This window comes from Dermacentor albipictus, chromosome 4 (assembly GCF_038994185.2).
Source record: "Dermacentor albipictus isolate Rhodes 1998 colony chromosome 4, USDA_Dalb.pri_finalv2, whole genome shotgun sequence".
In the NCBI taxonomy this organism is placed as follows: Eukaryota; Metazoa; Arthropoda; class Arachnida; order Ixodida; family Ixodidae; genus Dermacentor; species Dermacentor albipictus.
The window spans coordinates 104,847,180-104,860,913 of record NC_091824.1 but is presented as its reverse complement, the minus strand read 5'-3'; the positions used below and the strand labels follow the sequence as shown (position 1 = coordinate 104,860,913).

At 47.6% G+C, this 13,734-nt stretch overlaps 1 protein-coding gene across 4 annotated transcripts in view; it reads left to right on the top strand.

Moving 5' to 3' along the window:
* Window positions 1-12,785, top strand: part of LOC139059673 (beta-mannosidase-like) — a 32,833-nt gene extending 20,048 nt beyond the window's left edge. For 3 of the 4 annotated variants that reach the window (XM_070538102.1, XM_070538100.1, XM_070538101.1), the window contains exons 15-17: window positions 9,356-9,564; window positions 11,833-12,024; window positions 12,292-12,785. In XM_070538102.1, coding sequence (XP_070394203.1) covers window positions 9,356-9,564; window positions 11,833-12,024; window positions 12,292-12,579 — 689 coding nt within the window. In that variant the 3' untranslated portion in view covers window positions 12,580-12,785. Of the gene's footprint in view, window positions 1-9,355; window positions 9,565-11,832; window positions 12,025-12,291 lie in introns of those variants that run through there. The other variant, XR_011514304.1, reaches the window with a different exon arrangement.
* The last annotated feature ends 949 nt before the right edge of the window (window positions 12,786-13,734 follow it).

Sequence of the window (13,734 nt, the reverse complement as noted above, 5' to 3'; positions counted from 1 at the left end):
CACTATTGAGAACTTTGTTTTTTTACGCGTCAGTTGTTTATGGTCTCCCTACTTTTGTGCCACCAAACGTTCAAACGCCCTGTACTAATCTTTACTGCAGACATGTTTACTTTCCCCCTGCTATCCCTGAACCTAAGGGCCTCAAGGAAGCCAGCCGAACCTAAACCGACAGATCGGTTTGCAGCTGAGTCTTCACATTCTAATAAAACATGTTCCATCTTTTCCCGATATTTATCGCAGCAACCCCAAGCTTCGTCTTCCGTGGTGTACCTCGCTTTATAATTGAGCGTTCTAGGGCATCCTTATCTCGCTTCGAAAAGTACAGAACTTCTCTTTGAGTTATCATAAATTGTTTCTTTCCTAATGCGAGGAAGGGTATTCTTTAAGTGTCCACCGAGTGGACATTTCCATTTTATCTGCTGCTGAAGTTTTGATTGGCCGGGCTGGGGTACACGTCAGAAGGAGACAGGCGCTCCCAACCAATCAGTGCTTAAGCAGCAGACGAAATGGACATGTCCACAAGGTGGACACTTACAGAATACTTCCCAGATTTCGCTCTTACCTCTACGGTAAAAGCGAAATCTGGGAAGCATTGTGTAAACTTTTATTGCGGTAGCAACTGTATGGACGCTCCATGCGTATTTCTACTGTCGGCGTCGACGTGATGTTCTGTATAAAGTCCAAGGGCGATAAAATAGTCGCCGCGTGCCGTATTCAGTATGTGCCAGTGAAAGCGTGCGAGGGTGAGCCTGCGATCGTGGTTCAATCTCACGCACGCAACGGCGGAAAGCGGGGAAGAAGCGCGCCGCCTTCCGTCGCACGCAAGGCTCCGGGGGGAGGATAGGGAGGGAGGGGGTGGGGAGGATGGGGGGGGGGCGGGGGGGGGGGCGTTCTACTCCGGGCGGTCCGGGCGGCCGCGCGCGCCTGGCCAGGTCGCTGTATCTGAAAGCCATTTGAGGCGAGTATATACATAGTCCGCGCTGTTCTGTCTTTTCGCAGCGTAGTTCGAGCTGATGCGGGCGGCTGCACGAAGGGCAATTCCCTCGCTGCTGCTGCCACGTTTCCTCACTGTTGAGTTTGGCAGCGAGTTTCCGTGGTAATCGAGTGAGATGTGTTCATGTTTGCTTGTGCGTGCGTGACCTCATGCTTGTTAATTCAGTTACTATGCCTATGTTTGCAAGTTTATACGACCGATAAAACTACCCTCCTTACTTCATATAGATGTCTACTAATTTGCTATCGTAATCGATGCTTCGCCTTTCGGGCGCAACTGCTACTTTTTTTCTCACGTATTTCTGACAACCAACGTTCGCTTTCACCTTTAGTCTTTGGTTGGACCAGTATTTAAACTATGCTTTTGTTCTCCCGGTATATTTCCCATTTTCTATCAATTTCATCCTGCGGCAACTGTGCATTTTTTGCCTGCCTATGCCCTCGTGGTGCTTTCTGTAGTTGTCGATCGCTTCCCGCATCTCCCTGTTCCACTAGCCTTTCGTTTTCCTTTTTCCTTTCAAACAAGCACGTTGCTTCTTTTTCCTAATTTTTCTTGTCATTACACTTAGAAGCTCACTATATTCGCACTTCTTGCTTAGCCATTTGCTAAGTCCCTTCTTGACTCTTTCAGCTGCTTTTTATTTGTTCGGTGTTCAAACTTCGACTGACCATTCTTCGTTCTTTGCTATCTTTGCCAACTACATATAACATTTTCAATATGATGCGTTTAGTGTCACTCCCTATGTTGATATCCCTTCCTTGTCAATGACCATTTCTCTCAGCGTATATATTCCTTGTGTCATCAGACAGTAATCGATGATCAATTGTCTGTTTCCGCCATTCCATGTGATCTGCCCATCACATTTAGGCAACGTATTCACCATAATGAGATTACATTGCCCACAGAGATCTAGCATTAACTTTCCGTTGTTGCCGGTATAATCGTCTAGATCCTTAAGTGGGCATTCATGTCACCTAACAGGATAATTTCGGCATTATTCCTGCAATTCTTATTGTCAGCACTTCGGCATTCCATTAACTCTTGAGTCGTATCTCTGCAATTTTCTCCCGTCCACAAATACATTACGGCCAGCCAAGTTTTCTTTCCACTCGCTGTCCCTGATAACTAAAGATGCTTTCGACAATTAGAATTTGTCTTCCGCGGTGGCTTAGCGGCTATGGTGTTACACTGATAAGCACGAGATCACGCGATCAAATCCTGGCCGCTGCGGCCGCATTTCGATGCTGCGAAATGCAAGAACGCCCGTGCCCCGTGCATTGGGGTCATGTTAAGGATGCCCTGAAGGCCAAAATTAATATGGACTCCCCCACTACGGCGTGCCTCATAATCAAATCGTGGTTTTGGCACGTAATACTCCAGAATTCAATTCATTCAATTTGAAATTATCCTTCCTCATTTGGCTCCCTCAGCTATGAGCATTCCAACTCCCCATGCTTTTCTTTCCTATTTATTTCTGTTGCACCCTTCCCAAACATCATTCTGCATCACTGGTGGCTTGTCTAAGTCCTTGAGGTGTGTTCCTGTAAACGCATGCGGATTCTGTCTATTTGTTCTCTTTTTAACTGCTCTTCAATCTCTAGTCACGTTGGTTTTTTCCTTGCTGGCCTGCATGTTTCTGTAGCCTACTGCACGGCGAGCTGTCGTCTTTTTTCGTTTCGTCCTTTTTTCCGTTATCGACGATTATGCTAGTCTGACTAGTCTGAGGTTCTTCTAGGGGACCTTATTCATTACTACCTACCCTGGATGCCTGAGCGCCCGTGGGCCCACCAAAAGAGTAATTACTCGAACAGCCAACCGGCAGCCCACTTCTTGTCCAAGGCTGTGATTCAAGTGGATGCCATCTCGTTGAAAACCCCCGTGCCTTCTCACTTTCCTCTTTACTTCCACAATTTCGAACCCTTTCTCTCGTCTGATTCTCCATATAGCCTGTTAGAATCCCACCGATGGCACCGGCTGTTAGAACCTCAGCGCTGCCACCAGCTGTTGGAACCTCAGTGCTGACACCCGTTGTTGCAATCGGACCGTTGGCGCCCGTTGTTGCAAATGGGTCGCAAGCCCCAAGGGTAGCGTTGGCCTGGCGGCCTGGGGCACACTGGAAGCATCCGAAGGTCCCAGCAAAGCATGAGTCGACTGCTAACAGAACAACTTGTTTATTCTAGCATCGCAAAGAGCGGGCGGTCAGGTCGACCGAAGTAGAGAGACGGGAGAGCACGTTACCTAACAGAAGAAATCGGAGCCTCTCTCTTGGCGTCCGGGGGCAGCTGCTTTTATACTCTTGGCGTCGCGGGCAAGAAGGAAGGTCACGGGATGACACCACGTGACAGCGAGGCACGGACGGACTGAGAGACATGTAGAGACGAGTGTAGTGACGCATCAGCCGGGCCGGCGTCGGTCACACCTCCTCGCTTCACACTTGGGGAGCTCCTCTCCCCGGCTGCCGCGCTTTGACAAGCGTGGGCACACACATACACACGCACACACAAAGACACGTGGCACTGAACATGCCGGGACGCGCTCGGCGGGGATGCGTCGCGGCCGCTCCGAACGGGCCAAAATGTCCGCCGCTTTGAACGAAGCCCCGACGTCCGTTGCATCCGCGCCGGCCATATCGCGCGTCGTAGGCGAAACGTAACAGACCGCCCCGCCGGGGGAAGGAGATCCCGATGGTCAGGGGACTGCATCCGCTGTCCGGAGGGATGTCGCTCGATGATGCTCATAAGCGAAGTCGGTCGTCCCTCGGCGTTTCTTGAGCGCAGCGCACCGAGAAGGCCTCGTTCTCACGTTCAGGTTCACACAGGACACTGCAAAGTGACTTCGGGAGAGTTGTCATTTTTTTCTCGTTCCCAGCAAGCGTTAGAACTGCGCCGAAACTCAGCCGCTCAGTCAGCAAGCACGGCACAACCCTCACTAAGCCATGCCAGGCTCTTTCCCCTTTTATACTACTGCCTAGTTCCTTACAGTAGTCTAGCAGCACTCAGAACGCGTCCACAAATTGGAAAATTGCACTATAAAGCACATCATCACTTTGAAACACTACACAAAAGCAATACGTTAAAAATCCTGCCTCATGAAGAAAAACATCAATAACAAACAATATTGAGGCTGATTCCCACGTTAGGGGCTTCGACTTAAGCCATCGGCGTTACCGTTGAGACTCCCCTTTTTGTAACGCACCTCAAAGGAATGTTGTTGCAAAGCGAGGCTCCAGCGCAGGAGGCGACCATTTGTGAAAGAGATGGTCTGCAGCCATTGGAGAGGCCAGTGATCCGTTTCGAAGCATGCGAAGCGGAGATCGCAGCGAGCGACCGTACATTAGCTCAGCTGGCGAAAACCCCGTAGCCGCATGCGGCGCGGTCCTCAATGCAACCATCACCCCAGGCAGAAACAGCTCCCAGTCAGTTTGTTGTTCAAACCACAATGCTCTCAACACGCGCTTCATGACGGAGTGGAACTTCTCAACGGAATTCGACTGTGGGTGGTACACTGAGCTGTGTAACAGCTTTACCCCACACCTTTCGAGAAAGGCTGTCGTCAAAGCGCTAGTAAACACTGTGCCCTGATCTGATTGGATTTCCGCAGGAAAACCAACTCGCGCAAATATGGACAGTAGTGCATTGACTATCTCAACTGAGCTGAGTTCTTTAAGCGGCACTGCTTCAGGGAACTTTGTCGCTGGGCAGATCACAGTCAAAATGTGTCTGTACCCCGTGGCTGTTACCGGCAGAGGCCCCACTGTATCAATAACGAGCCGTCTAAAAGGCTCCGTAATGATAGGTACCAATTTCAACGGCGCCCTCGATTTGTCCCCTGGTTTGCCCACCCGCTGACAGGTGTCGCATGTCTTCACAAAGTGGTGTGCGTCCCGAAAACACCCTGGCCAATAGTACTCTTGCAAGAAACGGTCCTTAGTTTTCTTAACTCCTAGGTGTCCGGACCACGAACCCCCATGCGACAAGCGCAACAGATCCTGACTATAGCATTGAGGCACGATCAGCTGATCGAACTCCACTCCCCTGCGGTCTAGATACTTCCGGTACAGGACCCCACCTCTTTCCACAAAGCGAGCATTTTTCTTGGCGATACCTGCCTTGACAATGCAGCGTATGTTTTCTAGGCTGCCATCCTTCTTTTGCTCGGCTATCAAAGCCGACCGGCTGACTTTTAGCAACCTATTAAGTCCGTCTGACGTAGGCGCGATGAGCAAATCTGCAGATAGCTCTTCTAACTTTCCCGCATCGGGAATTTCTTCTCCAGTATCTGGTGCCTTTAACGCTACAGGCTCAATTTTATTCAGTTCGGGCATGCTCTGAATATCAGCTTGCTGCGCCTCTGACCCTTTCTCATCGTTCGACAACGTCGGCCCCGCAACTACCGCCTTTGCAGCGAGCTCCCGAACCTTCGATCTGGTTAAGGCCTGAACGCTAGCCTCACCAAACAAAAGCCCCTTCTCGCGCAGGAGGTGATCGGACCTGTTCGAAAATAGGTACGGGTACTGGGGGGGCAGCATAGATGACACTGCCGCCTCTGTCTCAAGTGCTCCGAAAGGTCCTTCAGTAAGCACTTTTGCTACGGGCAGACACACGCTATGAGCTTCCACGGCTTGCTTGATCCATGCGCACTCGCCCGTGAACATATCGGGTTCTACGTAAGAGGGGTGAACTACATCCATTGTAGCTGCGGAATCGCGAAGCACTCGGCACTCTTTCCCGTTCACGAGGAGGTCTCGCATGTAAGGCTCGAGAAGCTTCATGTTCTCGTCAGTGCTGCATAATGACAAAAACGCTACTTCTGTTTTTGTTTCCGGACACTGCGCCGAAAAGTGACCCAGATTCTGGCACGTATAACACACGCGCGCTTGCCTCGCCTCGAACCGCTTTCTGCGTTCGGCTTCGGCTGCCGCCGTCTCCTTACGTTCGGTCGGACTGCTTTCACTCGCATCCGCACTACGTGTATCCCCCTTTGCTCTCATGGGCGTGAACTTCGGCCTCTCAAACTTGGAGCCAAATTCACCCTTTTGACCGTCCTTAGCTCCGCGAGCCCGACGCGTCACAAACTCCTCGGCTAGATCAGCGGCTCTAGCCACCGTACTAACGTCTGGCCTATCCAAGACCCAGTACCGCACGTTCTCAGGTAACCGACTATAAAACTGTTCTAGCCCGAAACACTGCAGAACTTTCTCGTGGTCACCAAACGCTTTCTCTTCTTTGAGCCACTCCTGCATGTTTGACATAAGCCTGTAGGCAAACTCTGTATACGACTCACTTTTGCCTTTCTCATTTTCCCGAAACTTCCGACGGAACGCCTCCGCTGACAGCCTGTACTTTTTTAGCAGACTCGATTTCGCTTTGTCGAAATCCTCTGCCTCCTCTCTCTCCAAGCGAGCGACTACGTCGGCCGCCTCGCCGGGTAACAAAGTGCGCAAGCGCTGTGGCCACGTTTCCCGAGAGATATAGCTCGGGAAACGTGGCCACAGTTTCCCACAAACGTGGGAAACTGTATAGCTTATATTTGTTCCTTGCATGTAGCTGTGTGTTCTTTTTCTACAAATGTTCTATGTATTACAAATGTTCTACTACAAATGATCTTCAATATTTGTTCTATGTATTACTGACCCTCCCTGTAACGACCCTCAAGTGAGGGTTAACAGTATGACTAAATAAATAAATAAATAGAACCCCTGCTTCTCGCACGTTCGCTCAAAGTTAACCAGGAACAAACCAATGTCCTCTCCAAGCTTAAACGGCCGCATTAGGTCAGTCATTTTGAACAATACTCGTTCTCCTGCACTGTGTGCCTGACTTCCATTACGAGCGCGTTCCATCTCTACCTCGAGACGCTTCATTTCCAAAGCGTGGTCGCGCTCTCTTTCTTTCTCTTGTTGCTCTTGTTCTATCTGTTCTTTACGTTCACGCTCATCTTTCTCTTGTTGCTCTCGTTCTATTTGTTGTTTACGTTCACGCTCATCTTTTTGCTCTTTAGCAGTTCTGGTTTTCTGAGTTTGTCTGAGACATCCAGACCCAACTCTCTTGCAAGCTCCAACAATTTCGGTTTGCGCAACGACTTCAAATCCATGGCTGCTCTGAATGCTGCTTTCTCTACTGCCTACTATTGTCTTGCCGCAAACTAACCCGGCAGCAACGACAACCACAATTACCAGCTCTGTTTCTGACACTAACAAAAGCCTGGCAAAACTCAGAAGAGGGAAGTCCCGCACTCACCAAACATCGCAGCCAAGAATTCAGCGCAGTCGTTCCGCTGCAGGCAACCAGTCATCACACAGGGCTCGTTGCACTGCTCCCGGATGGTCGTTGTGCTGCTCAGCATACAGTCAACCGCATATCTTCGCTGCTGGCCTCCGTTGTCGCGATCTCACCGCTGGCAACCAGCTGTTGGTATCCCACCGATGACACCGGCTGTTAGAACCTCAGCGCTGCCACCGGCTGTTGGAACCTCAGTGCTGACACCCGTTGTTGCAATCGGACCGTTGGCGCCCGTTGTTGCAAATGGGTCGCAAGCCCCAAGGGTAGCGTTGGCCTGGTGGCCTGGGGCACACTGGAAGCATCCGAAGGTCCCAGCAAAGCATGAGTCGACTGCTAAAAGAACAACTTGTTTATTCTAGCATCGCAAAGAGCGGGCGGTCAGGTCGACCGAAGTAGGGAGACGGGAGAGCACGTTACTCAACAGAAGAAATCGGAGCCTCTCTCTTGGCGTCCGGGGGCAGCTGCTTTTATACTCTTGGCGTCGCGGGCAAGAAGGAAGGTCACGGGATGACACCACGTGACAGCGAGGCACGGACGGACTGAGAGACATGTAGAGACGAGTGTAGTGACGCATCAGCCGGGCCGGCGCCGGTCACACCTCCTCGCTTCACACTTGGGGAGCTCCTCTCTCCGGCTGCCGCGCCTTGACAAGCGTGGGCACACACACACACACGCACACACAAAGACACGTGGCACTGAACATGCCGGGACGCGCTCGGCGGGGATGCGTCGCGGCCGCTCCGAACGGGCCAAAATGTCCGCCGCTTTGAACGAAGCCCCGACGTCCGTTGCATCCGCGCCGGCCATATCGCGCGTCGTAGGCGAAACGTAACAAGCCTCATCTGCTGCCCCAATCGCTCTTTGCACTTTAGTGCCACGTAAAGGTAATACCTCGGGTACCGTGCACACCGCAATCTGCACGAAGCATCTTGCGATGTTCAGCTCAGCACCGCCCCTCGGCTGAAGTCGATGCTATGCTCCTCAATAATTGCCGTGGGGTGTCACTGAAGCGCAGTGACCAATTTGTTCCACGGGCAGTGCTGCCATTGCCATGTATTTTCTCGAGTCGAGGTGGTGTGTTGAGTGGAGGAACGTTCTAGAACGCAGCGGTTAGAATCGCAACGACTGATGAAGGCCAACCAACCAATGGCTAGTGCAACGAATACTAGCTTTTTGTGACCTGGAGTTTTTTAATTGAGCTGTCAAATACGTATTTTTAGTATGTATGTATGTATGTATGTATGTATGTATGTATGTATGTATGTATGTATGTATGTATGTATGTATGTATGTATGTATGTATGTATGTATGTATGTATGTATGTATGTATGTATGTATGTATGTATGTATGTATGTATGTATGTATGTATGTATGTATGTATGTATGTATGTATGTATGTATGTATGTATGTATGTATGTATGTATGTATGTATGTATGTATGTATGTATGTATGTATGTATGTATGTATGTATGTATGTATGTATGTATGTATGTATGTATGTATGTATGTATGTATGTATGTATGTATGTATGTATGTATGTATGTATGTATGTATGTATGTATGTATGTATGTATGTATGTATGTATGTATGTATGTATGATTGCATGTATGTATGTATGTATGTATGATTGCATGTATGTATGTATGTATGTATGTATGTATGTATGTATGTATGTATGTATGTATGTATGTATGTATGTATGTATGTATGCATGCATGTATGCATGTATGCATGTATGCATGTATGTATGTATGCATGTATGTATGTATGTATGTATGTATGTATGTATGTATGTATGTATGTATGTATGTATGTATGTATGTATGTATGTATGTATGTATGTATGTATGTATGTATGTATGTATGTATGTATGTTTTATATCAAAAACTTTATGTCACCTTATATAAAAGATTTCGCTGGTTTAGTTCGTGAAACTTCGACACACCCAAATTAGGCACGGATACAATGTTAGGACATTAGGCGCATGTGCACACATATTTGGACGCATGTACGAGAGTCCATTGTCGTCTTGCTTTGTGACCTAACCACATCGTTTATTACGCTCATTTTCAGAGTACGGTGGTCGTTGGAAAATGCTGCACTACTTCGCCAAGAAATTCTTCAGTCCCGTGCTCGTGTCACCGTTTATATATGGACCGGATCTCTGCGTCTTTGTTGTCAACGACAAACTTTTGCCGTTGCATGATGTCTTGCTCAGGATTCTCGTGTACCATTGGGCATCGTTCATTCCTCTGCGCTCGGTGACAGTTAATCTGACAGTGGTAAGTCAGACTCGCAATGCACGGCGTGCAATAAATAAATAAATAAACGAGAAGAAAGAAAGAAAGAAAGAAAGAAAGAAAGAAAGAAAGAAAGAAAGAAAGAAAGAAAGAAAGAAAGAAAGAAAGAAAGAAAGAAAGAAAGAAAGAAAGAAAGAAAGAAGCACTGCGTTATGTAAAGTCGATTTCGTGTTAAAGAGAGTGCTTAGGTGCGCCTCGTACTTTTGAAAAACGCTTCAGCTGCGGACGTAATTGGTAGCAGTGTCCCTAGGGGCAAACCATTTAAACGGGTTAGTGGTGGGCGCAGAATTGTATTTCTATTGCACCTTGTATTCTGACATTTCTGTAAACGTAGGCTAGGGTAATTACATCGGTAATGTTCCCTTCATTGTGCTTTCTGTTGTACCTTCACTCCATGAACCAACCGTTAGATTGAGGGGTTTAGCATTGCAAAGGAGCATTTGAATCGTATTATGGAGGAATTATTTCCCACTGATTGCATTCTTTTTTATCACAAATCGTAACCAGTCGCAGTTACAGGCGATAATATGTTGCCCTGTCCGGCAATGATAAAAAGCAAGAACAATGGAAAATATAACGCGTCGTTACGTGATACGGTCCCCTGTTGGTAAGGTAAGCACCGCTATAAAGAGCTTCGATATAACTTGGAACAAATTGCACAGTTTAACGTCGAGCTAAGTGAAAGTTTATATCAGAAAGTGGCCGCCGCAGGCAAAAATCGATCCCGACAAAATGTAGGTAAACTATTGTTTCAGAATAGGAAGCGTGCGGGTAGCAAACCTAACAAAGCTATGTTCAACCAGCTCAGTTTGCGCCGACATGGTGCCATGAAATAAAGAAGCGCCAAAGACAACGTTGGCGCTCTGGCAGTGGACAGGGTGATTTTTTCTTGCTGATTTTTGCGGATGAGATGATCGCGGTACCTTCTAAAGAACGGCTTCCTTGTGATGAGTGTGCTCGACTTCGTCAAACTTCCACGTTTCACGCGCATTGAATTTGAATCAATCGCAGCAAACACCAGATAATTTTGTACTGACCCGCCGAGATGGATTTGGGGCTGTGGCGCTGCACCGGTGAGTACGAGGTTGCGGGTTCGGTTCCCGGCCTCGGTGGCCGCAATACGATGGTATGCTACAACGCATTATGCCGAATGTCAAAACTCTATATTGCACCATGCTTTGGATGCCTGTTAAAGAATCGCAGGTGGCCAGAATTGATGCTGAACCCTTCACCACGGCGTCCCCTATAATAATTGGTGCAGTTTCGGGCCGTTAAATCAGAGCATTTAATTTTGAAGCTGAAACTGATCGCCGTAGTAATGTTGCAGAGCAAGGGGCGCACTTTCTCACCCAATGGTTTTCTTACTCCCGTATTCCCACTAGAAGCTTTTCCTCCTCTCTGTTTACGCCACCCGACTGAAGGCACTGCGCTGCTCAGTAATTGTTGTGAAGTGTGCGTGCAGTGTAATGACCGCTTTTGTCGAAGGGTGGAAGCTGCCATTCACTTTCCTGGGTCTAGGTGGAGTGGTGAGTGGACGAACGTTCTAGAATACAGGAGGCCAACATCCTCTTTCGGATGGGCTGACATTTTAACGACTGTGCTCTATGAATTATATATATATAAGTAGCAGTTACCCACCACGCGATGATGTCATGTCGTGTGTTCGCGATGTAGGCATTGTTGTCTTCATTTGAAAACGTCTTTTTTTCTTTGCTGGCTCTTCCGCAGAAGAGGGCTTCAGCGAATCGTCGGCCTTGTCAACCTATGTCAGCCGTTTACGAATGGGCCGCTTAACCGAAGTAAAGCAGGATTCCGATGGGATGTCTAGTTGCCAAATGAAACCTTCTCAAGGTTCGCTTACCTATCCCCTCGGAGATAACGGCATGCACATGAATTCTCCAACGAGACTGAACATTTAAGGAAGCTCGCGATGCAACGTCCACTTGCCATCTCTGCAATGTCAACTATTTTGCAGGCTACCCTAAGAAATGAAGCTGTTCGTCTTTGAATTCACGCTACGTACAGCATGAAAATATAAAGGCCTTTTTTCGCATTTACCAATTGTTACATAATTTTTTAAGTGCAATGAATTCACTCTGCGAGTGCATAATGTGAAAGCACTTCCAGATGTCTTCTTATCTCAGGTACGAATATATTTAGGTGCAGTCGTAATCTTGTTTTCTTTTCTTCTTCGGGCAACAAAGAAAATCAGAACAATAAGCTCATCGATGTCACTGCCCATGTTTGCAGCCTGCTGCCAGCTCTTATGATGCAGCCAAGATAGAATTGGGCCGCCTGTGGAAATCCAGCTCGTGCTCGCGCGAGCGTTGCTTCTTGTGGTTTACGCTCGAAGACAATTCGACGGGGTCTCTGCTTGCACCAGATGCTTACGTGCTGCCCGCGAAGCCTAACCGGGCACTCCTGAGGCCGGCAACAATAAAGGTAATGTTCTTAACAGGCTTTTACCGGTATTTCACTAAGAACAAGTGCAAATAGGATTTGCCCAGTGATCAGGTATTATGAGTGTTTATGGATGTATTGGGTGTTCGTTAATGATCCCATGTGGTCAAAATTTATCCGTAGTCCCTCACTATGGCATGCCTCATTATCAGATCGTGGTTCTGGCACCTAAAAACCCAGAATCAAAAGTATTTTCGTGATTACTTTTGCGTAAGTTCGTCCTACCTGACCTTTCATTTCTTTATTCAGGTGTGGTCCGTAGCGGGACCGACTTCTTCCGACTTGGAGCCAGATGCGTACAAGTATGACGTGGAGCTTCGCACGGACAACGTGGCACTTTTCGTGTGGCTCGACTCACGTGCTGTGAGAGGTCGCTTCTCGGACAACGGCTTTCTCCTGAAAGATCCCGTCAAGATGGTCCAGTTTCGCACCTCCGAGGGCGTGACGTCCGAGCAGCTTCACGAGGCCATAACCATTTATACGATGTCAGGGGCAAACGGTAACGACCTAAAACGAGATTCGCTCGTTTCCCAGTGATAAACTGAATCGTGGAAGTATTATTAAGTGAATGTGTACAAAACATTTTCGCGAAGAAAAACTGCGTATATGCTTTCATGATGCAGGACATTTAAGTATGCTCCTTTTGAGGGGCTTGTGCGATTTTTATGAATTCAGTCGTCATAGTTCTGCGTTACGTAGGCCGAGAAAAACAAAAACAAAAAACAATTGCACGAACTTTAGCATCTCCTTCGTTTGTACTGCTTGCTTATAGGTGTGTGCTTACCGACGTTTCTCTCCAATTTCCTAAAGAAACTAATCGCCACAATAGATCGAACTTAATATACTGGTTTCTTTTAGCTAATTCCTGCGAAGTGAGCGGTTCTAGAAGCACCATGTAGGGCTTGCCAAGACGTGAATTTGTAATAGTTTTAAGCACCACAGAAAACGACTGAAAAGCAATGTGTCCGTCATACTTCGTATTTGAAACAAATACTGTAAACGAGCTGTGTTTGTCCCTTCGATGACGTCTGCGCAGGGGATGTTGTAGATTTTGCCCGTTTTGCTTGTTAAATGAATTTCTCGTGATTTTGCCAAATTTCATCTTTTTCTGACCGTTTCGCAACTCTTCACCATTTGACATGAATCGCTGGCTATTCCACTTCGTCGCGGATATAGCCAGCTTTCCACAAAGCAAACCAATATGGCTATACTATACCGACATAATCAGGTGTACTCTCTCCGAAGGAACCACAACGACATCAGTTCAAGAAAGTCTACGTGTACAGAATTGTAAGAGACGCACAACGTATAACGTATAGAATTAGCTGAAGGTTGTTGCTAGAAAGTTCTGATATATTTGTCTAAAGCCGCTAAAAATTACGCACTGCAAACGTACAGTTACAAAAACATATTTTTTTCTTGGCCTAGTACTTGTTCGTATATACAATGCTGGCAGAGTTGGTATGTTGGTTGAGAATATGTTGTCAATATAACCAGATGATTTGAAGATTGCCAGCATGTGCTGAACAGCGTTCTTTTTTTTTTTGTGGCCGAAGCGCTTTACCTCCGCGTTACTCTTTAAGAAGCAGGTGCGAGTACTTGTGATGCGCGACATCTAAGAGCACGGTGTTGTCAAGTGCTGTGGTAAACAGAGAGAGAGCAGGGAACAACTGACAATGTGCCATCTTGCAT